Source organism: Seriola dumerili, unplaced genomic scaffold (genome assembly GCF_002260705.1).
Source record: "Seriola dumerili isolate Sdu_G_001 unplaced genomic scaffold, Sdu_1.0 BDQW01000291.1, whole genome shotgun sequence".
NCBI lineage: Eukaryota > Metazoa > Chordata > Actinopteri > Carangiformes > Carangidae > Seriola > Seriola dumerili.
The window spans coordinates 68537-92632 of record NW_019174546.1 but is presented as its reverse complement, the minus strand read 5'-3'; the positions used below and the strand labels follow the sequence as shown (position 1 = coordinate 92632).

Below are 24096 nucleotides of genomic sequence, written 5' to 3'. Positions count from 1 at the left end.
TTATCTCCTAGGGGAAATTATTATTATTATATTTTAACTCAACTTTGTTCTTTAACTTTATTTGTTTAAACTATTTAAATCTATGCATTATATTTAAAAACAACATTTATTTAATTGTGTTTGATGGAGATAATTTCTTGTTAACGAGTAAGGATGGAGAGAGTAGTAGAAAGAATTTATTTTAGCTTGATAGCAGGACATTTGTGATTAGCGTTTATTAGAAACGTTACGTCTGTCGGCCCTAGACGTCACATCCGCCATCTAAGTTTCCCGGAAGTAAACCAAAATAAAACAGATGGGAAGGCGCTTCTCCTCATTGCAGAAGCTCTGGTCGTTAAACAAAGCTCTGAATTTGTGTCCACTAAGTTATTATTTTGACTCGGCAGGATGTCTTTCCCTTCTTCATTTGGTTCGCAGGTCGCAGCCATCATGGATGTGTTAGCGAAAGCTGCGGTCGCCGAAATAACGAAGCTGATGGAGGACGGGACCGTGGTTCTGCGCCTGGAGATGTGTCGGAAGGACAGTGAGATCGAGGAGCTCAAAAGAAGTTTAAACCTGATGGAGGTTGAACTCTGCAAAGCTCAAGAAGCAGCCATGACACGAGCTACAGAGGACAAGCAGGAGCGAACAACAGCCGGGAGTCAGGTCCCTCCAAAAGGTGAGAAACACTTAAGGTAGCTCATCTGGGTCTGGATAGCACTTTCACACCAAACTTCATTTAAAATGTCCTCAATTCAGAATTCACATGCTTGTCCACAACGTTTCTCAACCGGTAGAACATGATTAGAGATCCTTAACGAATTTTTATGGTCTCCTGTGAAATTCGGCTTAAAGATTATTCGATCATTTTAATATATGTGAAACTGGCCTATAGTTCCTCAGATTGCTTGTTTTGTCCAGGCCAGCAGATATGCACTTTTCTATCACAAAAGACAGGAAGAGGAAAAGTCCTGATTTCACATTGGCATTTTCTTTAATAAAAATGCCTGAAATAATGAATTGACTGTCATAGATGTAAATCAGTTTATTGTCAAGTTACATATTGATTAATTGACTGTTTTCTGATCTTATAGTTTAACATAAACATAAACATAAACATAAACATGACTTTTATGTATTCTCTGAAAGAGTTTTATGTTATTTTGTTTTTACTGTGTATTTTATTGCAATTATGTTCTAACCTCACATATAATCATTTCTGAAAATTTGGATCTGTTTTCAGTAGATGAACTGACTGAATGCAATCATGAAAGTAGTGTGTTTCTTAAAGTAAGTTGGTGCACTGGACATATGCTATGTTAAGAAATGAATCGTTAGTGTTCAGATGATGTCTCCTCATGTTCTTTCAGAGATGGACACCTTCCAATAGACAGGGTAAGTAAATAGCTGTGGGGTTGTACTGTTCTAGTTAATAATTGTGTTCTTGGATTATTGACTTACATTTGCATTATTGGAGCTAAGAGTCAAATTCATGTGTACCTTCAATTCAATTTTTTTTTCTTTCAATTGCAGATGAAAAAGAAGATCAGCAAACATGTGAGGTGTATCGGGAACCAAAGACTACTGATTCACTCTGTGATGGGACAGAGGAGAGCCATGACATGAGGCCAGCAGTGAAACATGAGCCAGCAGATGAACTTGCAGTCCAGGAAACAACAGACAACACTGCAACAGCAGCCACTAATCTTAACTTTGAGGCGGGAGAGCAAGATGACCCAGTATGGCCTCCTGCTGCTTGTAGCATGTTTGAGGAAAGCTCTGTTGCAGCTCAGCAGCGCATACAGATTTTCCCTTCTCACGCTGAGCAATTGTCTGCTCACAGAAATGCAGAAAGCTCCTTTAACTCTTCATCAGCTGCACCAGAGGAAATCGCAGAAGATTCCTTAAGTGTGCCGATAAAAGTAGAGGTAGAGATTCCTCCTATGTGCATGGGAGGTACCGCTTCAGAGCCTGTTCATAATGAACCATTTCAACATGTTTCACGCCCTGCAGTCAGTCAGGACCCCCGGTTGCAACTGTCTGCTTCGCAGCGGGCCGGGCCGTCACGAGCCCTGCCTCATGTCCCGAAGTCCACAGAAGACACAGAGGATTACATCTACAGTAGAAACAACCTGCGGGCAAAAAGAGTAATGAATCTGTGGAGGACAAATCAGAAACTCTTCATCTGCTCTGTGTGCAACAAGGGTTTTCCGCGCTTGTCTCAGCTGGAGGAGCACAAGGCCACCCACCAACCCTTCAAACCTTTTAGGTGCCTTGAATGCGGCAAGTCTTTCACCCAGAAGACCCGGCTGAAGACGCACCAAAGTGTGCACACGGGAGAGAGGCCGTTCAGTTGTAAAATCTGCGGCAAAATGTTTTCGAGGCAGGACAACTGCCTGAGACACGAACGGTTCCACAGCGGCCTGAAGCCGTACAGCTGTGGGCAGTGTGGTAAAAGCTTCACAGTGCTAGGTAACCTCAAAATACACCAAGAGATTCACCTGCAAGGAAGATAGCGCTCAGATACTGGGTCTCTCAGAGACACTCTGTAAGACTTCGGAGCATTTGCACAAACCCATATTTATTTTGCCGGGTACTTTGACGGTTTTAGTGCGTTGAATACAGTCATAAAAATGTCCACCGGGCATTTCATGGGGCAAGACAAGGAGGTTGGAAATGTGATTTTAGTTAAATGTATTAATTGTTCAAACCTGTGTATACCACATATGATGGTAGAACTTTATTTTCTCACAGTCAAGAATGAGATCCATTCTTTATCATGTATCACTGGAATCATAGCGTGGGGTTATTTACCGAGAGTTACAGTTATCTCGACATTGAGAGTACAGGAAGATTGCCAAGTGAAAATTACAGTTTCAAGTTGACTTTCAATTAATTTGGCACATCATCAAGACATTTTTATATATATATATTGGGCTTTTCATGCCTTTATTGGATAGCACAGTAGAGAGAGACAGGAAATGGGGAGGCAGAGAGAGGGGGAATGACATGCAGTAAAGGGATGCGGGATGCGGGATTCGAACCGGGGCCGACTGCAGCGAGGACTGTAGCCTCTACATATGGGGCGCCTGCTCAACCCACTGCGCCACTCGACGCCCCCATCATCAAGACATTTTGACAGGTTTGGTTAGTTTAATATACCTGAACAAAGAGTTGGCAATATGACGGTTAGAACTCATTATAACATGATTTGTAATGGTACATTGAGATACAAAGTGATACTAACTTTTATGAAGAACTCAAATGAGAAACTAAGAAGCTAATCCAGTAAATGAAATACGTGGCAAGTTAATATACATTGCATCAATGTAGTCATATGAAATTCCAACATTGACATAAAGCAGCTTATGGATTTGCAACATTTTGCGTAATGCTCCCAAGAAGATTACCAGGCTATGGAATAGTAAAAAAAAAAAAAAAAAAAAAACTAAATTGAGGACTTTCTTTAACAATTCTTTAACATAAAATACTGGATAGTTTTACCTCTTTTAAAATGATTCAAATGAAACTGACTGTGGAGAAGGGAAATTGCTCACAAAGTCACAGACATGCAAACTGTGACAATGTGACACAAGTAGATGTTGCACCGTATTAAGACCACAGTAAGAAAGGTTGGAAATCACCGGTCTGATACAGGCGCAGAAGCCATGGTACAAATGGTATGACAAAATCTCTCAATATATAACTATATATAGTCATATCACCCAGCCATACCTGGACTGTATGGTCTTCTATGGACAGTTTTACAGCTGCGCAACAGTTTTTTTTTTTTTAATTAAGTGGGTGGGTTATCTGCCATAACATGACCAATCCAAAATAAAGAAAGTTTATCTCTCAATATCATAAAATATAGTGTTTCCACCAGCAGTTCAGTCAAATTGGGCTGCCAACTCAGTTTTTAGTGCCACAGCAATCTCTTGCTTTATCTTCACCTTCATACCTTACATAAAAATGAATCCTATAAGTTCCACGCTGTGAGGTATACTGCGTTTGACTTTAGAAAAAGAGAGCACAGATATCGGCAGATATCTCTACAATGGATCAGTAACAGTAAGACCTTACTGTGCTCTGAAGTGTTCCAGTGCCTTGCACGTTTTTAGGTATCGCCCCCCTAACTGTTACCTTTCTAATGTTTGTTAGTCTTCATGATTTGTGTTATGTTTTTGATAGGAAACCAACTGACCAGCTGTTGGACCGTCCAGGTACAGACTGTGTATTTAACCTAAAATCAGTTGTCATACGTTGAACTCATTATGTGGCCTCTAAAAACAGTTTCACGGTGCAGAAGTAATGATTTAAGCGTGTCCTAGTAAAGGCGGTGTGAGGTGTGTACCTATGCAATAATGTATTTGATTTTATATTTGCACATAGTTTATATCTTTTGTCTGTAGACTTTTTTCTTCTTCTTTTTCTATAACTTTTTTCATTATAGTACGTGCTATACTTATTTATTAGTTTTTATTGTTTATTTTATTTATTTACTTTTGACCTTACATGAGTTAACAATTTGGTTTAATGAATTGCATGGCATTTTATGGGGGGGGGGCTTTCATAAAGAAAAAAATAAATAAAGTGAGTTAATGGTTGTCAAATGACCTCCACTGTGTTTTAATGTGGGGTGTTGCAATTTTATTGTATAATACTATATTTCTCCTATTAATCTTCTACTCTATTTAATTAATTCAATTATTTTTCTTCTGTATTATATAGGTTACTGTTGCTTGGATTATTGTCCTCCATGTTTTATACTGGTGCCCACAGAAGCATAATGCATTCACTTAAGGAAAAAAATCTGCTCTGTTTTTCTGAATTAACTTTTTGAACTTTTTGAACTTATTGAATTTTTTTTTTAAGAAAGCTTCTCAGAATTTTCAGATAATTATGTTATTAATTCAAAAAAACAGCAGGAATTTTATTTATTTATTTATTTAATTAAAAAACCGAATCTGAATTAACGACATGATCATCTCTTAAATTTTTTAGGTGAATGCATTAGGCTTCATAGGTGCCAGACATGTATGTTATCGTCATTTTTCTTAATCTTGGTTGGTTAACTCTTTTTTTTTTTTTAAAGCCTAACCTCGGAAGTGCCTCGGGAATATACGTTGCGTCCATTGTCCCGTTTTTACGGTTTTGTGTCATCACTTCCGTTAACGAGATTATTCTTTGTGCCAATTAGTTGCTGTTAGCAGAAAGCGCCACACATTAAACCTAACGTCAAGCTCACCGTATAGCTGCGGTCTGTGTACAGTCGGTGGCTCCGGCAATGACCCGTTTCGTTTTACCGGGGCGACCGACTTAACAGCCTCGCCTCGGACGGTCGGGCCACTTCTCTCGCTGTAAACTTCAGGTCTCCCTGTCACTTGCTTGGTTTATCACAATGGTGAGCAGCGTCGCTCTGCGGGCTCAGATCGCCTCCATCATCGATGCCCTGTCCAAAGCGGCCGTGGCAGAAATCTCCAAAGTTGTGGAGGACGGCATGGTGGTGCTGCGGCTGGAAATGTGTCAGCGGGAGAATGAGATCAAGAAGCTGAAAAGCAGCGTGGAGGTTCTCCACAGCGAGCTGAGAGCGGCGCAGGACAGGGTGACCCTGCGACCCGACACCTATGTGAGAGATGGTAAGATGGACCTGATGGAGACGAACCAAAAACACACATCTACTCACCACTTTGACCTGGGATACCTCTTACTGGGATGCACTCATGTCACACACGCAGTGCTGTGCAAAAGTTTTACAGTAAACTGAGGATACTTTCAAAAAATAATGCCATGAGTAGTTTTTTTTTTTTATCATTCAACTTTATTCAAATTGCAGGCAACAGGAAAAAAGAAAAAGTCAAATCAATATTTAGTGTGACCACCCTTTGCCTTTAAAGCAGCACCAGTTCTCAGGACAATTGTGCACTGTTTCAGATCTTTGTGTAATCCCAGACTGACCCCATGATGAAGAGATAAGGACCAGACCATCTGTTGCAGGATTCTGTTCTTCTTGTCTCTGATGATAATTCATAATCATCATAATAATCAAGACTCTGGCTTGGGAATTTGTGACCGATCGGACACCTCCCTCATGGAAAATCTCAACATCTAAAATGCTGAAAACTTTTGCACAGCACTGTAGGAGCTAAATACCGTTACATCGGTGCAGGATCTATGACGACTAGATTTCCTTGAGATGGAAATCCACAAATCTCTGTTTTCTTGACAGTAATCTGACATCTGTGTTTGCCTTTTTAAGGATCCCTGCTTCACCAAACTTATCAGCCCAGTCTGTCTGCAAGGGGCAGATTGAACATTGCAATTTCATCAGTCATAAACATTACTATATAGGTGGTTGAATGCCAAAAGCATCGACTTGATTATGAAAGATGTCAGTCAGCTGTGCATGAGACAGCTCCAAATATGCCATATCTGCTTCTACAAAGAGAAACAGCATCATTAGTAAAAACTTACAGGACTATAAGGGATATTTACATTTGTAAGATGTAGACAAATACTGCTTCTTAAAGGGATTCTGTTACTTTATCTACTGTGTCAACCACAATGTTTTTTCTGATGGGTGTAGCTGAGAATTAGATGTCCTGTGCAGGAAGTGCAAAAAGCCCCTAGGTGATTCTCGCCTCTTCTTTCTCTCATCACTCTCTGAAGCCATAAACAGTTATTTTCATTTGACCTTTTCCTTGATAAATGACGGTTACGTACATTTAAGTTCCGCTGATGCACTAATCCATTATTTGACGGATTGTTGCATCTCTAAATGCATGCTCACCCATCAACAAACGCCAACCTACAAAGTCATTTACTGATGGATTGTTGGTCATATGATAGAGTGATGCCCCTCATAGCACTACATTGGTTTACTTCCGTCTGAAAAGCACAGCAGTTGTCATGTTTTTGGGAAATTGTTGTGAAACAGTTTTGTAGATTTCACCTAAACCTAGTTTGAAACCGGAACAGTGTGAGATTTAAGAGTGAGATAGTTGAGACGGAGGATCACAAAAGTCGTGCAATGCTTGGTATTATTGGAATCGTGGGTGGTCATTAACATTATTTTCTTCTGCTGCTAAACGCGTCCGAATGAGGTTACCAAACAACTTTAATTCACATATTTAACTATGACATTAAAACATTAGAGGCTAATAAATAACACTTGTCTTTCCACAGGTAGTCAGAGTGCCACCGCTGACGAGAGGACCTCGCTTGAAAATGTGTGCGCTGACCAGGACCACAACAGCCTGTCCATGCCGGAGGTCCAGGTTAAACCTGAACCCATGGAACAGGGAGGTGTGGAGGCCAGAGGGCAAGCTGATCAGCTGGGAGAGGAGCTGGGACTGTACGAGGGGAACAGTGGGCAGTGGAGATCGACGACACAAAACGAGACAGGACGCAACAACTCCGATTATTTAAATTTAGGGCAGAACTCCCTGTCGTGTCTCCCTGAATCCTCCCTGAACTCTGGACTGGCTGTGCCCTGCAGCAGCTCCGGCGGGTTTCAGCAGAGCCCGTTCGGCCGCGGGCTGCTGGGTCACAGTCAGTACCGTAACTTGTACAACATTGTGCGGAGGAGGAAGAGGTTGATGTTTAAGAAAGGCTTCGTCTGTCCGTACTGTGGCAAATGTTTTGAGCGCGCCGGGCACCTCGAGAGACACAAAAGGATTCATACCGGCGAGAAACCGTATCGTTGCGAGATTTGTGGGAGACGTTTCAATCAGACGTGCAGCCTCAAGGAGCACATGAAGATTCATCGGAGATGTAAGTAAAATACTTTGGCTTTTCTTTCTTTTTTTTTTTTTTTTTTCAACAACTACCTGTAGAGTCGCCGCTGAAGCTCATTACAAGGAAACCCTGAAGACTGTTATACTTGGCAGTTGTCAGGTTTCAGTTTGAATAGATGTACATGCAAAGCAGGTTGTTACTGCAAAAGAGTCTGTGCACTCAGGTAATACCCTCTGCATTAATGTCTGAAAACGCATTTGAAAATGGAGACATTCTTCTTCTTCTGTTTCCCTGCTCATGGAGGTCAGGACCTCTGGCTGTGGAGCTGGTGGGGATTTAGTGTCTCCCTCAAGGATTCTCCAGCAGGACAGGATTAGGCTCACAGGATGTTTGGGCCTCAAATTTAAATGCCCCAATAAGGGTCACAGGCTTTATATTTAACCCTCTGAGGTCTAAGGGTATTTTCTCGATTATCTCTTAAAGTACTTGCATATGAGGTAATACCCAAGTGTTTATATCACAATTTTCAGAACAATCTCATCCCCTTCTATAACGAGGCCCCTTTCTGACCCTCTTTACACTGTGCAGAGAGATGATTTCACCAAACGCTGAAAAATTGAAGCCCAGGTTTTTGGAATTCTTCAAATCTATTGTGAAAACAAACCTTTGCTGATATGGATGAATTGTTTTGGTGCTTGAAATTGGTTTACCAAAGTTTTATGTTGATAATAATAGTGCAACATGTGAGTAAAATAGTAGATAAATGTATAATAAACGTCTAAAATGAAAAGTGTTGTCTAGAACTCTACTTTAACCAAATTTTTGAGGCCTGCTTAGAGGGCTTCTAGCTCCGCCTGTGAGTCACAGATTCTAGACATTACATAAACCATATTTCTGTGCTTTATTATTGCAAGGAAATTTTTATATCTTATTATAGTAAGATATTATAATAGAAACATCCGTTGACCTTAGAGGGTTAACAATTAACTGGACAATTGTATAAATTGTAAAAAATCTCCTTTGGACTTTTTAAATAAAGTTTAAAATATTTTAGATTTGTAATAGAATTGATGTGAGGAATCTCTTAATTTGAAGGTCCTCCAAACCTCCCTGACAGGTTGGCAGCTAGTTGTATTTCTCTGCATGTTATTTTTGTCTTCTTGTCTCGGTTCAGTTCACAGTCGGAAGTCTCTGGCTGTGACATTCCTCCGTGTCACAGTAAGCAGAGGAAAAAACTATGTGGTTTAGGCAAGATGACAGTAAAAGGAGGGTTGGGGGGGGGGGGGGGGGCTTGAAAGTTCCTCGCTGACAGCTGGATGCGACTGACTGTCCTCTCTACGGTCTATTAGATATTAATGACTGGGGTCACGTCTCAGTTCATGTTCATGCAGTGCAGCTGTGAAATAAATTACCCTCAAGACATTTCAGGTACTTTACTCTTTAGTTTTGCGAATCGTAGCGTAGCAATAAGCGGCAAGTAAGTGGCGTCTGTGCTTGAGAAGTGAATTGCTGACCAAAAGAGCACCTTCCAACAAAGTACATCTTCACAGGATTTCCCACAGGAAACTGTTTAGCAGAGTTGGTAAACCACTGAGATTGTGATGCATCTCTTTCCGTAGTTGGTAAATGATGGTCTGAACCATTGTCACGCTCCAAAAATACAGTAAATGGCATTTTCTGTGTGAAATCGCTCCTCTGTTTTTCTTCCCTAAATGTTCATGTTTTGTTTCATAAAAATGTGTATTTTTTTCAGCTTTTAAAGCTGTTAATTTTTCAAAAAATTAACCCATGTGACTTATCCTAGGCTAACATTGTAAAGTTGATGCACCTCTGCTGCCACACTGGAGTGACTAAGCTAACATGTGACTTCAGATTTATTTTTGCAGCTTCAATACTGTAAAGCTGTTACAGCAAACAGCTTCGCCATTATCCACAAGTTTTTCCACCTGTGCCGCTCACTCCAAAATTCTTCCACACATTCCTCCTCCGAAGGTTTGGTGCCGTGATCATTCTCCCAACACGTCGGACTACTTTTCTCTGCATTGCGTTAACTGAGATCTTCAGTGGGGCTGTAAGAGCTATACCCCCGCCCCCCTGCTGGCATACAAGACATGACCTGTTGTTCTTACAGGCATGTTGACAGATAAATACAGATTTCATATTTTTTTTCCCCAATATTTATTTTCCAAGTGGCAGTAAAAAAAAAAAAAAATTAAACTTCTACTAAATCGTTTTTTACGTCAGCTGTTTTTGTTTTTAAACCCATATGTGAATAAATATTTATTTAAAGTACAAAGTAAAACTGATATAAACTTAAAGGTTATGGAGGAGTTATCAGTTCGATGTGAGGAGACAAACAAAAATAAAATAATATTGTCCTTCTCCTGCTTTCAGTTCAATCCTGAATGTTCAGTCGTTATCATTAAAATAAGAAGTTCTCTGAGAAGTCTTTATTTGGCCTCCGTTCTGTCACGGGGGGTCGGATGTGGGCCGCCAACATTTCTGAAAAGTGTTCGAGTTAATGGTAAAAAGCTAATGACTGCTTTGGATGTAGGTGTTAAAGATGCTCGTGATAACTTCTCTCTTCTTAAACAGGTATTCAGCCCAGACCAGTTGAGGTCCAAGTAGGCGAACAGAAGCAAATTCCCGAGGTGAATCCGCGCACCGACACACATCGCCCCGAGGAAGAGAGCCAGATCAAAGCTGAGGATGGCCTACCCAAGAACGAGGACATGCTCCCAACACCTGTACAGGTCAAATCTGAGCCGGTCGAGGAGAACGTAACACAGCCGCTGTTTCATGGAGGAAGTGAGCAGACAAAGGAAGGAGGAGACACCCTCGGTGAAAACTTTACAGCGTTTGAGAGGGACGGCCAGCAGTGGATCTCCAGATTACAAGGACAGAACAGCACAGAGATGAGCAGTATAGAATATCTCGGCGGCTCGGCGCAGAATATGACATCCTTCCCCGGGATGGCTCAGTTACTCCCGTCACCAGTCGAAGCTTCTTGTAGCGCCTTCCCCTTCCCGGGGAAAGCGTACGGGGAGATAAAAAACAGCATGATCTCCCAAGCACCCTGCGGGTCGTTAGACACGCTGCTGATGTCAAGTGAAGCAGGCTTACGTGGCATGGCGGCGGACGCCTCGCTCAATCACCACCGGCAGAGGAGAAGCAGGTCTTTTCAGGTGATCAAACCGAAGAAGTGCTTCGTCTGCTCGTACTGTGGCAAGGTCTTCGAGCGCGCCGGCCATCTGGAAAGACATTTGCGAATTCATACCGGGGAGAAGCCGTACGGGTGCCATATCTGCGGGAGGTGCTTCAATCAGAAAAGCAGCCTCAAGGGCCACATGAAGACGCACAGAAATGGTAAGAGGCAAACTTAGATAGAACAAGATATTGGCTTAAGGATTCAGCTAATGATTATTTTCATTATTAATTAATCCGTCTTTTATTTTATTGATTAGCTGATCAGTTATTTAGTTGATAAAGTGCAAGAAAGAGTAAAAAAAAAATGCCCATCACATCACATCACATCACATCACATGCCCAAAGCCCAAGTTGACATATTCAAATTTTTTGATTTGTCCCACCAACAGTCCAAAACACAAAATGTTTAGGTTAATATCAAGAGCAAGAGAACCAGCAGACATTCACATGTGAGAAGCTGGAACCAGTGAATTATTGACTGCCTCCAAAGATGAAGCATAGGTGATAGTTTTTACCAAATGCTAACAGCACGTTCCCTCAATGTAGAAATGATAAAATATACTGAACAAAAATATAAATGCAACAGTTTTGACTTTACTCCCATTTTTCACGAGTTGAAATAAAAGATCCAAGAGTTTTTCCATAAACACAAAAGACACACACACACACACACACACACACACCATTCGTCTTTTCTTTCCCATTCTTGTTGAGCAGAAAAGAGGAAATGGTAAACAGCTGACTCTTTGTCAAGCCCAACTTACTGTTATGCAATTCGCACCTAAACGTCCAGATGATGTGTGGTAAAATATCACCTACAATAACACACTCACACACTCACACACACACACACACACACACACACACACACACACACAGATATACCATCTTCTCGTGTTGCATCATTATTATTGCACAATTCCTGGAAGCTTCAAACATCCCAGTCCTTGCGTGGCCTTGTGTAGTCACCAGACATGATGTCACCCAGTGAGCATGTTTGGGATGCTCCGGATCAGCGTGTAACTACAGCATGTTCCACTTCCTGCCAATATCCAGCAAACGTGCACAGCCATTGGAATTCAACGGACCACAATCAACAACCTAATCCACTCTGTACAAGTATGTGTTGCCCTGCACGAGGCAAATGGTGGTCACACCCGATACTGACTCTTTTTTCTGATCCACGGCACCCCCCCCCCCTCCACCTCGACCTCCCCCTCCCTCACCCACCAAAGAAAAAATGCACATCTGTAGCCCAAGTCACACAGTTCAGAAGCTAAGAAATGTCTTTTTTCAAAATAAAACTACACTTTTTTTTTATTGTGACCAGCCCACGGCACACCTGCACCTGTGCAGTAATCATGCTGTGTAATCAGCGCCTTGATATGTGACACCTGTGAGGAGGACAGGTTATCTCGGCAGAGGAGAAATTCTCACCAACACGGATTTAAACACATTTGTGAAGAAGATTTGAGAGAAAGAGAGAGGCCTTTTGTGGTCAGATAAAGTCTTTAATTTCAACTCATGAAAAATGGGAGCAAAAACAAAAGTGTTGTGTTTATATTTTTGCTCAGTGCAGCTTGAAATAGAGCTCTTTAAGAGAAAGTATAATTAAGCCAATTAGTAATCGTATAATATGCATGTTTAACCCTTTCTTGCACATAGAGCGCTACTGCTGTATATAAAAGCACAAGAAAAGGTGTCATGTTAACGCTGGGTTTCGCCCACCTGGATTTAAGTTCTGCCTGCCTTTTTTTTCTGAACAGGGGAGAGCACAGATGTGCTGGAGGCACATCGCCTGATGATCACGATGCCAGATAATCCACCGCTGGAGAACCTGGCAGAGCCCAGGACCGGACCAGCAGCTTTTGAGGAGCAGTTGCCGGGCAGCGAGGCGGCGGGTGAGCAAACAGTAATGGTGAAGGTGGAGCCAAATGGAGAGGATTTTCACACTCTAAGTCAGGCAGGGCCCGACAGCGGCACCGGAGCACCAGACCAAAGTCAGCTGTGGACATCAGGGATAGAAAAGAGTAGTGACCCCACGGAGCAAACTGTCTGCGTACTTTTACATGATGTCAAGTATCACCTCAGTCCTGCAGCTGGAACGGCCAATCAGCAGCAGGGATACACATCTCCAGTCAAGGATCTGCCTTTTCTAGAGGATAAAGAGAAGGAAGAGATGATGCACAGTGATCAGTTTTCAGTGATGGGAATACAATCAAGAAGCTCTGATATGACTCTCACATCTGAGCTACGAGACCAACATATTATACACGAGGTGACTGTGAACGATTACAGCGCAGTGAGTGACCCGACTCACGAGGGAACTGCGTTTGAATTCAACATGACCTCCTCGAGCAACCGTGAGGACAACTGCGACAGAACCCGACAAAATTGCTTCATATGCTCGAGTTGTGGGCAAAGCTTCGGTAATTTCACTTTATTCGAGCGGCACCAGTGTAAGAGTATTACCGAGCCGTCCTTCAGCTGTGAGATATGTGGTAAGGTTTTTGATCAGATGAGCATCCTGAAGTTGCACCTTAAAGTCCATGTGGAATAAAATAATTTCTAACGTACACAAGGAGGAAAAGTACACGGTTCTCCACCAGGCTTCATCCCGTTCAGTCGTAAACAAAAGTGCACTAGTTCATTTTCTCACGGTCGACAAATCATTGGACGAATAGATAAATCCTCGACATGTCACAAAACTTCCAAAGGTGAAAGTTGAAGAGCAGAAATCGTTCATTTCTATTTGCAGTTCTGATAAGTGAAGATAAATGTTTGTTTAGCTTCTGTCACATTTCAAGTACATTTCAGAAGCATGACCTTTTTTTTTTGAGAATTGTTGGCATAAACTTACTTTGTGTTTGCTGACACTGAGCTTCTCGAGAGGCACTTGGTTGACACTTAATTTAAGTTAATTATTATAAGGAGAAACCAAATGAAGTCCAGGGTAGTTTGAAGGGTCATTTGTAGCCGTCCCATTTTCTGGTCTACAGCCAAGAACTGTTGCTCCAGCCGGTCACTACTTTCACTTTACTGGATTAATTTTAATGAGACTTGTCTGTATTTTAACAAATGTAACTGAAATATAGATTTTTTTTTTGTTGTTGTTGCATTCTTGCCGTGTTCATAACACAAGTTTAAGAATGTGTAAACTTTCTTCAGTTTCTCAAACTCCAGTCCAAGACACTTTAAAGTTAAAAGTACAGTATTTTATTATGGAATACTGTTCACATAGTTGAACTATTTAACAATAATCAGCCGTCATCCTCATACAGAAACACATTGTTGTGTGTTACTTTACTGAAATTTGAAACACTATTCTTTTTTTTTTAATATATATATTTTCTTTATATTGCAAATAATGAGAGAGAATTTTGAGCTGTAACTGAGTTTATGTTCAGTTATTATTTTATAATTTTTATTTTTATATATATATATATATATATATATATATATATAAATAATTAGTCATTAACACAGCTCAATAAAATGATTTTCCTTTCTTTTTTTCTTGGTGTGAGGTAAGATCTGATGAAAAAGAAATCACACAATCCGTGGTGGCAAAACAATATTCAGTGGGATTTGGTGAAATAAATACAAATTACAGTATGCTCATGGATCTAGCATTATTAACTGGAGATTTAGCAGAGATTTCTTCTTAATCTTATTTATTTTATTTTATTTTTTTTACTATTTTGCCACTCTTAAGTCACAGAACAATTTTGATGAAGCTCAACTTGTTGCTGATTTCATTGTAATACCCTACACCTTTTATGTGGATTCAGATCAGTGTACTGTGTCTTAAAATATTTGATAATGCCTAGTTCTCCTATTGAGGGCAGTGCAGCGAGTTAAACTTTGTTGTCAAAGCCTGTGTTAAAAATATTCGTAGATAACGAAACAGACTGACAGAAGCATCCTCATTTTGAATCAAACCGAACCAAGCCTGTTCAATGTTCTGTATACCTCAAATTACCATTGCCTTCAAAGCTGCATGTAAATGTGTCTTGATAATATTAGCACAATGTTCTGTTGGTTTGGTCTTTCAAAAAGGCAAATTTCAAGCTAATGCTGTGATTTTTGGGTCAGGCCAAGATTTCAAATATAGCAGACCCCCCATGATCCAAAAATGGCAACATGTTAATGTTTTTCTTTGGAGAAAGGCAAAGGACTACAAGTTAATCCTAAATCATATGCAGCAAACCTGTGCATTATGCATAACTAAAGAAACGTGAAATACCTCAGTGATATACATAGTTATGAAGAATTTTGAGAAGTCAAGAAATTTGAAACTTCTCTTTGGTTATGTTGTTGTTACTTTTGACTGATATTTATTTTGTGGGATATATTTTTGTACATTATGCCATTAGTTAATGACACTAACTGTCAGATGAAACAAAGTAGATGGTGTCAAGTGTGGGAAAACTGTAATACGAAAATCTGTTTATCTGGTTGTGTAAATCGAGAAGGCTCCTGGATAAACAGTGCAGTTTTTAATGGTTCATAGCAGGTGGTTGAACGTGAAGGGGTCATTGAAATAGTTTGACAAAACTAACACTCGAGCTAAGCCCTAAGAGCACCTGTCCGGGGCTGACAGGGTGACACAAAACCCTTTATAGCACAGTGTGATGAGTGCCTACATTTTTCACATGGGAATAAAATCCTTAACCCTGCCCCTGCTGTGTTATTGCCACAGAGTTAAATTCCTTTGTTTGTTTTTTTTTTTTTTTTTTTTTTTTTTTTTTTATATTTCCTTTATTTATAGTGTTTTCAGTTTGTTTTAAGTCACTGATTAGAGATAAGTGATCAGTAATTGTCAAGGAAACACCCAATTGTAGCATGATTCATGGGTGTCACATGACCTTAACAGTATTTTCTTTATCACATTATACAGGATGATACATTTTGTTTGAAAAGATGAATATAATGAAAAAAATGACTCTCTTTGTTTAGCTTTTTGCATTTTCAAATAAATTCAAAACTAAGTTAATAGAATTGTGGCGTCTGGCACTGCTTATTTTTTTTAAAAAGTGATCAGTGTAAATAAATGATTGTTGAATGTTAAATATTTCCTGCACTACCTCTTCCTCTTTCCCCATTTTTTTTTTTTTTTTTTTAAACCTCTCTCACATTGCCTTCTTTTCTTCCAGGGTTTCCACATTCATGGAAAAGGTATAAAGACCCCTTGGAATTTGAGCTAAATTGAAGGTCCTTCAAGGAAATGACGGGTTTAAACCACTAAAATGCTAAGTGGTTAGTTTGTAGCTGACAATTATGATCAGTCTTAACTGTTGATTAGTTTCATTATTGATTAATCTACCACTTATTTTTTAGATGATTTAGTCTATAAAATATAAAGAAAAGTTCAAAAAGTTGTGCTGATCTTAAAGCACCAGTGTGTAGGATTTAGTGGCATTTAGCAGTGAGGTTGTAGATTGCAACCAAATGAATACTCTTCCTCTCACCATCTCTTTTCCAAGTGTTTAGGAGAAACTACGGTGGCCTTCAGGTAACGTAAAAATGTGAAAATTCCTCTCTAGACCCAATGTTTGGTTTGTCCATTCTGAGCTACTGTAGAAACATGGTGGTGTAATAGAGGACCCGCTCCCTATGTAGATATGAAGAGGTCATTCTAAGCTAACCAAAACATGATTCTTGTTTTGTTTCTCTTCTATAGACTAATGAAAACATAATTATGAATATTATATTCCATTGCTGCCAACATATCTCCCTTAATCCTACACAGTGATCCTTTAAAGTGATGTCTCCAGATGTTTTGTGTTGTTTGACCAAAATGTCCAAATATTCAGTTAACAGTGATGTTATGACAAAGCAACAAATATTCTCATTTGAGGCTGAAATCTGCAAATATGTGTAATTTCCTCACAATTTTTGCTCCAAAAATTACTGAAATGATTAATCAATTATCAAAAAATTTGATGATTGCTTTTCTGTCGATAAACTAATCGATTAATTGAGTAATTGTTTCAGCTCAAATCTTGTATAGGTGAATGTAGACTATTTTGTACTGGTTACATTAGGCTGATTTCTCAGGACTGACTGAAACAGCTATCAGTAGTGAAATTTGAGAACCAATAATGATAAAAGAAATTTAAAGAACATATTGAACTACTTGCAACTGAGTTTTCAACTGATTGTCACATCTTTTTTTTTTTTTTTTTTTTTAAATGTTTTTAGCTTTTAGCCTGCCAGACAGAGGTCAGCTTATTTTACACATAGTATCGAGCACTTTCATCACTTTTTTTAAGGTCGTACAGTTGTCTGACATAAAGTAAAGGTAAGTCAGTTTAGTTTTACTTATAACAGCCCTCACTTCAGACTCCTCTGTTCCTTGTTGGTTGTAATTTCACTGCGTTTCTACTCCCGTATTTACGGTAGATCACTCCGCCATACGGAAGAAAGCTTCCAGTTAGCCTTAGCTAGAGACACACAGGGATGTAATGTTTTCTAGTGCGTCGGTTGTTTTCGCAATTAAAATAAAAAATCACTGCGCGGAAGGACCACTTTATTATATATTTTTCTCTCACATTACTTTATATAAATGAACATGGCGACGTGTATTCCCTTCCAAACGCAGTTATCCTCAATAATGGAGGTCCTGGTGAAGGCAGCAGTGGCAGAGATATCCAAACTAGTCGATGACAAATGTGCGTTTTTGCATCTTGAAATATCCCGAAAGCAAAGCGAGATTGAGATGCTGAAAAGGAAATTGTTAATGATGGAGAACAAAAATGCGCAGCTGCAGAGCGGGTTTGGTAAGATGTTCAGCTGCCTCATTAGTGTTCATAATTAACGACTAAATGAATGTAATATACATATGAACGTAGAAGTATCAAAAAACAAAACGTCCAGTTATCTTATAAAGCAGGAGCGCTGTAGAAATGCTTTAAATCTTTACATAAATGAATGTATATTGTTATTAAAATGGTCTGCATTTCCTCCTTGAAAATAATACTAATTTTCACTTTGCTCTGCCTCTTTCCAATGTATTGTTTTCATTGTCTTCACCCAGAAAACTACATGGACCGAGGAACTGATGTGGGGAGTAATTGTCCTCATCCCACTGGAGATATAAAGGTCTGTGTCGTTTTAATAACTCCAAAACTTTGATTTATGTCAGTAATATTTCTCAGTGCAGATTAAACTGAATCAAGGCTGGATTATTAACAGGGACAGGCAGACAACTGTCCCAGGGCCCCGGACCCCAGGGGTCCCCAAGAGCCCCAGGTTCAGTGGGGCAATTGCTTTGTGGTGTTTTATAACTGTTTGGGATTATGTGATTACGTGCGACTACGGATTATGCACACAATATCAGCTGACTTAATAAGGTGGGCCCTGCTTCATTCTACGAAAATAAGGTGGAGAAGAGCCACATCCAACCCCAGCTGGCTGCAGGCACAGGACAAAAACAGCGCTGAAGAAGAGAAGGAGAGGTTGTTCATACTGAGATTTGCGAGCGCCACAAAAATCTCCTGATGCAACTTTTTGAATTTCCCAGAAATGTACTTGTTGAAGACCAGGTGTTGCAAATTTGAGTACATGGATAACCTCTCTTTTTTTCCTTGGGTCTTGCTTTATTACCCAACCTCGATACCTTCTGTCAAAATCTAGGTTGAAGATCTCAATTATCGCAGCTCATGATACTCTATACTCCAGAATAGCCGTCTGATTTTGCCCATCTAGTGATGCTGCTGGTCTGGAACATGATTATAATGAATTAAAGCTACTCTCCATCAACTCTGGGTGGAAGAACTAATGGTGTCACTTGTAGTTTCTAATCCACAGAGAATTTTCACCCCACTCTGCAGTTCCTTTCAGCTCTATGGGGCTTTTTTAGTGTCTTTCCGTTCATTGTTTTAGTTTTATTGCTGGAACTTCACTGTTTTGGTTCAGTCTCATCAGTGTCGTCATTTGCAGCAGCAGCAGCAGCAGCAGCAGCTTTTTTCCTTAAAAAAAAAGGCCTAAAAACCAACTACATACTGCTTCCCCAGCCAAACAGCAGACAATGCTATTGACTAGCTGGGGAACATAGTGGAGCATTAAGCAGCTAAAGAGCCATATATTTCCCTCAGGCATTGTGTAGAGCAAAGCAGAGCTAACAGTAGCATGAATATTGGACTTAGATTCATCTGGTGGACAGAATCATCACTACAAAGGCTGATTTTCTTCATGCCTGCTCGGCGTGTAAAAGGCAACCTCATGTCGAGGTTGTGTTTACAGCCTGTGTTGCCTCCACGTGGCCAAATCAAATCAAATATCAAATATAATATTTCAGATTTGAAGTTTAATCCATCCTCTGTCGATCTAGTTTCCAGAGATTGAAGATGCCACAGTTTCCTTCACAATAAAAGAAGAGAGTCCAGATGAACCACTGTGGATCAGTGATGCTACTGGACCGATTGGTGAGTTAAAAAATATTTGGGGCTTTGGGGCAAGAATTAAATTTTTTAAAAAGTTGTCACTTTTTGGTTGAAATTAACGACAGTACATGAGCCCCTTCTGAATGGACCTGTTGTTACCTGTAGGTCCTGCTGTACAGTACCCCAATCCAGGTAATGCTCCAGAAAGCCAGCAGCTTGAGGAGGACCATCAGTTAAACCATTCAGATGTCGCCAGGCTGAAGACATCGGACTTTGGTGACTTGTATAACTCTGGTCAACACACAGGAGACATCAGCGGCCTTCATTTCACTGTCAAGACGGAGAAGGAGGAGGACCGATCAGGACTCGGTCAGGACGGATGCCAGCACAGCGCGGGGAAGCAGACTCAGCTTGCTGCTGACTTTTCCATGGATGAAAGAGAGAATCAACTCTGGTCATCCATAATTGAAGGTAACGACATTGACGCCGGGTTTCCCGACTTTTCTAGCGTGGTAGAGGAGTACTCCAACACATTCCCGGACCATTCGGATACGCACGTGGTTTCTAACACGAGCAAGTCGACTAGTGTCCAGCAGCCGTCCTCTCAGAGGCCGTGTAATGGGATCTACAACAGTGAGTATCAGAAGGATGTTCCTCAGTCGTCCAATTTTCAGAGCAGACCTCAGGGTGCTCTCTCACAGCAGGACAGGCAGAAGGAACAAATGTACTCGCAGAGGAACGCGTCTCATTTTGGACAACACAGGCAGCCAGACGAACACCCCGAGAGGGAGGCCGCGGCAGGAGACAGAGCGGTCGTAACTCACTCGCACAACACTTTCACACCGAGCAGCTACCACACTCACGCCCCCCACAGACCTTTTTCTGGCGCGGCGCGAGGCTACGTCTGCTCGCAGTGCGGAAAAGCGTTCGGCCGCCTGCACCAGTTCAAGCTGCACCAGCAGAGCCACAAGAGAAAGCGAGCGTTCTGGTGCACGGTGTGCGGGAAGAGCTTCCAGTGTTCGTCCCACCTCAGCATACACCACCGGACGCACACGGGCGAGAAGCCGTACGGTTGCGGGCAGTGCGGGAAGAGGTTCACGCAGCAGAGCAGCCTGAGGGTCCACCAGCGCACTCACAGCGGGGAGCGGCCCTACAGCTGCTCGCAGTGCGGGAAAACCTTCATCCTGATGCACCATCTGAAACGGCACAGGATTATTCACACATACAGCTGAGGTGCAGGTGTGTGTGTGTGTGTGTGTGTGTGTGAGGCTCAGGTGAAAGGACACACATGACCCTTAAAACAAAATCAAAAAAACCAATGAACAGCAGCTCTTTGGGTTGGGATTTGTAACCTTGTGGACTTGCTCACAGACTTTCTACATGAATGCATATTTTACTATGCAAAATCCATCTGGATGGATTTAAAGACGTTCGCTTCTTTTTTTTTTAAAAATACTTTTATAATTATGAACATGTGAAATTGAATCGCGCCCTCAAACAGAGTTCACACACGTCCGTATTTTTAACTTCCAAAGCTAGATATCCAAAAAAAAAACAAGGTCTAAAATGTAGAGCCATTAAAAAAAAAAAAAAATTTCCTGCAGATATCCTCTTACAGTTGTATACATGCTGTTTTTCACTCATAGACACAGTTTGTTTTAGCGTCTCCTGTAGAAACGAGCCTTATTTCATCTCAGTACTGAAACTGTAGAAGCACAAGATGCTCATTATTCCCATTAAGTTTCCCCTTCACAGTCACGTGTGGGTTTTTTCCGTTCAGTGGCGTTGAAGCAGCTCTCAGGTTCATGTTTTGATGTCAACACTGATGAAAAAAACAAACAAACAAAAAAAAAACCTGCCTGAATATTGTTTTCAAGTTTAATTTTCCATGAAAGTTCACCCGCAAAATCAGTCGCTCTTTGTTCTGATTCATATTAAAGCATCGTTAAAATCAACAGCTGGATTTTTTTTTTTTTTTTTGACTGTGAAATTGCACGTTAGAGGATGTGTCACTGTCACAAGTGTTTCTAGTTTTGGACATCACACTTCAGTCGTACTTGTCAATAACTAAGATTTTTCTGTTCCTCAAAGTAGTTGCCTACAAACAAACAGGAGTCAATTTCATTTCTGGGTTCATCATCGTTCTCATTTGTTTGATTAAAGTGTGCACATTTGGTACTCCTTATTTTATAAAATGAAAAAATAATAATAAAATAAATAAATCCAAAACAATTTACAATGAAATGAAACAGGAAAAGTAAAATTCTCACTTTGAAGAAGCTGAATCCAGTGAATTGTTGGCACTTTTGCTTGATAACTGATTAATTTACCATCAGTTGACTCCATCAGTTCGTCAACTATTTATTTCACCACTACTCAAACTGCAGGTTTGTCACTGTGGTAGATGAAATGGCACCAGAGGGCAGTGTAGTGCAACTGCTCCTTTAAATCATGACAGAGCAGAGAGGGAACTGTGACCCTACTCTGCTGCTGGAGAGGAACAGGAGCTTCACACTCTAAACTTCCTATTTTCTGCAACAACAAAAAAAAAAGTAACCACCTGCCAAACAGGTGCACAACTTGACTCGTGCGTTTTCACCTTATTGTCTCATTGCACGATTCTAACAGCTGCCTTCTCCTCAGTATGTGATGGCTTTGTTTCCTTTTTCGGTTGCTGTTTCCTCCTCGCTTCGCTACAGAAACCCTGTTAAACTGTCGCACGGAGGCTGTAGAAACATTCGGATGATGGATCGCTCTCTTCCTGTTTCTGCACACCGCGGAGCTGTCACCTTTGTCCGCTGGGTTTGGTTCATGTGGACACGCACACTCTCTGTACGTTTCTGATAGGACAGTGTTGTTGGTCTCTCTGGCCTTTTATGTGTTCAGGTTGGCATTTTTTACTATATTTTCCATTGTGCCTGTGGGTTTATTAATATAAGGTCAGCTTGGGTTTAGTTTGGTGTTGAGACTTCTGTGTAAAGTAGTGAAGTACAGTGTAAACACTGCTCTGGAACAGTGTGTCCTACAGTAGTGGTGAGTGCCAGAGACGCTTCTTTTTTCATAGACGTTGTCTTTCCAGCCTGACTGGAAGAGCAGCCGTCATATTTACCAAATGCACTCTTACTTTATGATTTGTAGAGCTTCACTGCAAACACACACGCAGTTATTTAAAGGTGGTAGAGGAAGGGGTGTCCACTTATGTTTAGTTTTTTTTGCCCATAAAGGATTATTGAGAGAGAAGTGAGTGACACAGATGTAATATTAACATAGAATCACTGACTTATTTCACAGTATGAAATCAGCTTTGTCTTCACTTTTATTCCATGATTTTAATCAGCTGAAATTTAAAAAAAGAAAATGGCAACACAAAATCAGATGCAATTATATTAAAAAGGCCAATAAAAACTCTCTATAGAAACATTTTATTTTCCAGAAAACAAAAAAAGAAATGGAACATTTAAAGAAAGCTCCACCACATCTTTAAATCGACTTTCACTATGCACAGAAAAAATAAGCAGATGCAAGGTGGGAAACAGACAAACAGATCAGTGCCTTTGGCTTTATTATGCAGGAATGAAACGGCTTAAACAAGCAACTGTTAATATGTACACTACACCCACCTCATGTTAAACATCATTTGCATAGTGAAGCAAACTAATTACCCTAATTACATTTACAAGTTTAAAAACCTGTGTGTGTTTGCAGCCATAAATGTAACCTGCAGTACCAGAGCAGGAACCCATCAGCACCAGGTCAAGGCATCCTAACAGGGTGTGCAGCCTCTGGCTCATTTGGCTTCCCTGCCTCCACTTTACAGTGAATGAGTACATTTTGTCCAGACACCTGGACCTGCTCATTTACTGCAGTCAAACAGACAGCTCCTTAAATTCTCACAACCTTGTATGGCCATAAACAGTGGGGGCCTGAGCGTCATGGAAAATGGGTTTTTTTTTTTTCTTTTTTTCTTTTTGGAGGAGGAAGAGGAGGAGGAGGAGGAAGGGGACAAGTGGCAGTGGATATATTTAGGGTAAGGAAGTGGGAACAGTGAGAGTGTAGACTGGAGGGAGTGAGAGAAAGTGGTTAGTAAATAAAAAGGAAAGCTGCTGATACGGTGAAGGACAAACTGACTGTAAACATGTCGACCATCACCTCTTTCCCAGGGGAACAGCAGCATGCACCACCATGATTTATGTTTTGCATTCCTCCGCTGGGAAGCTTGCATTTAATGTGCAGGTTGTGCTTTATTAGCCAGACACTGTTAGGAGACAGATGTTAGTCATATAATTTACATTCCTGGCCAATTTTGTTGCTGTTTTTTTTTTTTTTTTGCATATTTTTTTCTTTCCCTGTCGATTAATTGCTAAATATTAAAGATGATGCTTGATTAATACAGTGTACGCTATATTGCTAAAAGTATGTGGACACCCATGTCTACTGTACCATTGGCCTGGCACTGTTTTCCATGGCCCCCTTTTCTAGATCCCTTACGTCCAATTAAAGGCAAGCCTACTGCGACAGCGCTACATTTTTTTGTTTTTACATGTAGGCTACATTAACCTTTTTAAATAAGAAAAGAAAAGAAATAGATACAATATACAATAGACAATACAATGCCAATTTGTCGTCCAAATTGAGAAAGCATGTTGCAATATGTAACATGTCTTTAATTCCATTTGAAAACAGATAGCTTGTTGTAGTTGGTTTCTATGCTGTGGTTGGTGAAATGACTTCTGTCTTCATATCCTAGTCTTTTTCTTCCACAGGTTCTACTGTCAGTCAGCGCTTC

At 40.5% G+C, this 24096-nt stretch overlaps 1 protein-coding gene across 1 annotated transcript; it reads left to right on the top strand.

Moving 5' to 3' along the window:
- The first annotated feature begins 310 nt into the window (after positions 1–310).
- Positions 311–21243, top strand: LOC111231188. Its single transcript, XM_022758223.1, has 10 exons — positions 311–658; positions 1513–2494; positions 5392–5618; positions 7165–7752; positions 10312–11082; positions 12690–13424; positions 17511–17705; positions 17963–18027; positions 19259–19352; positions 19476–21243. Exons 1-10 carry the CDS (start codon positions 388–390, stop codon positions 20540–20542), a joined length of 4995 nt encoding a protein of 1664 aa, XP_022613944.1. The 5' UTR covers positions 311–387; the 3' UTR covers positions 20543–21243.
- The last annotated feature ends 2853 nt before the right edge of the window (positions 21244–24096 follow it).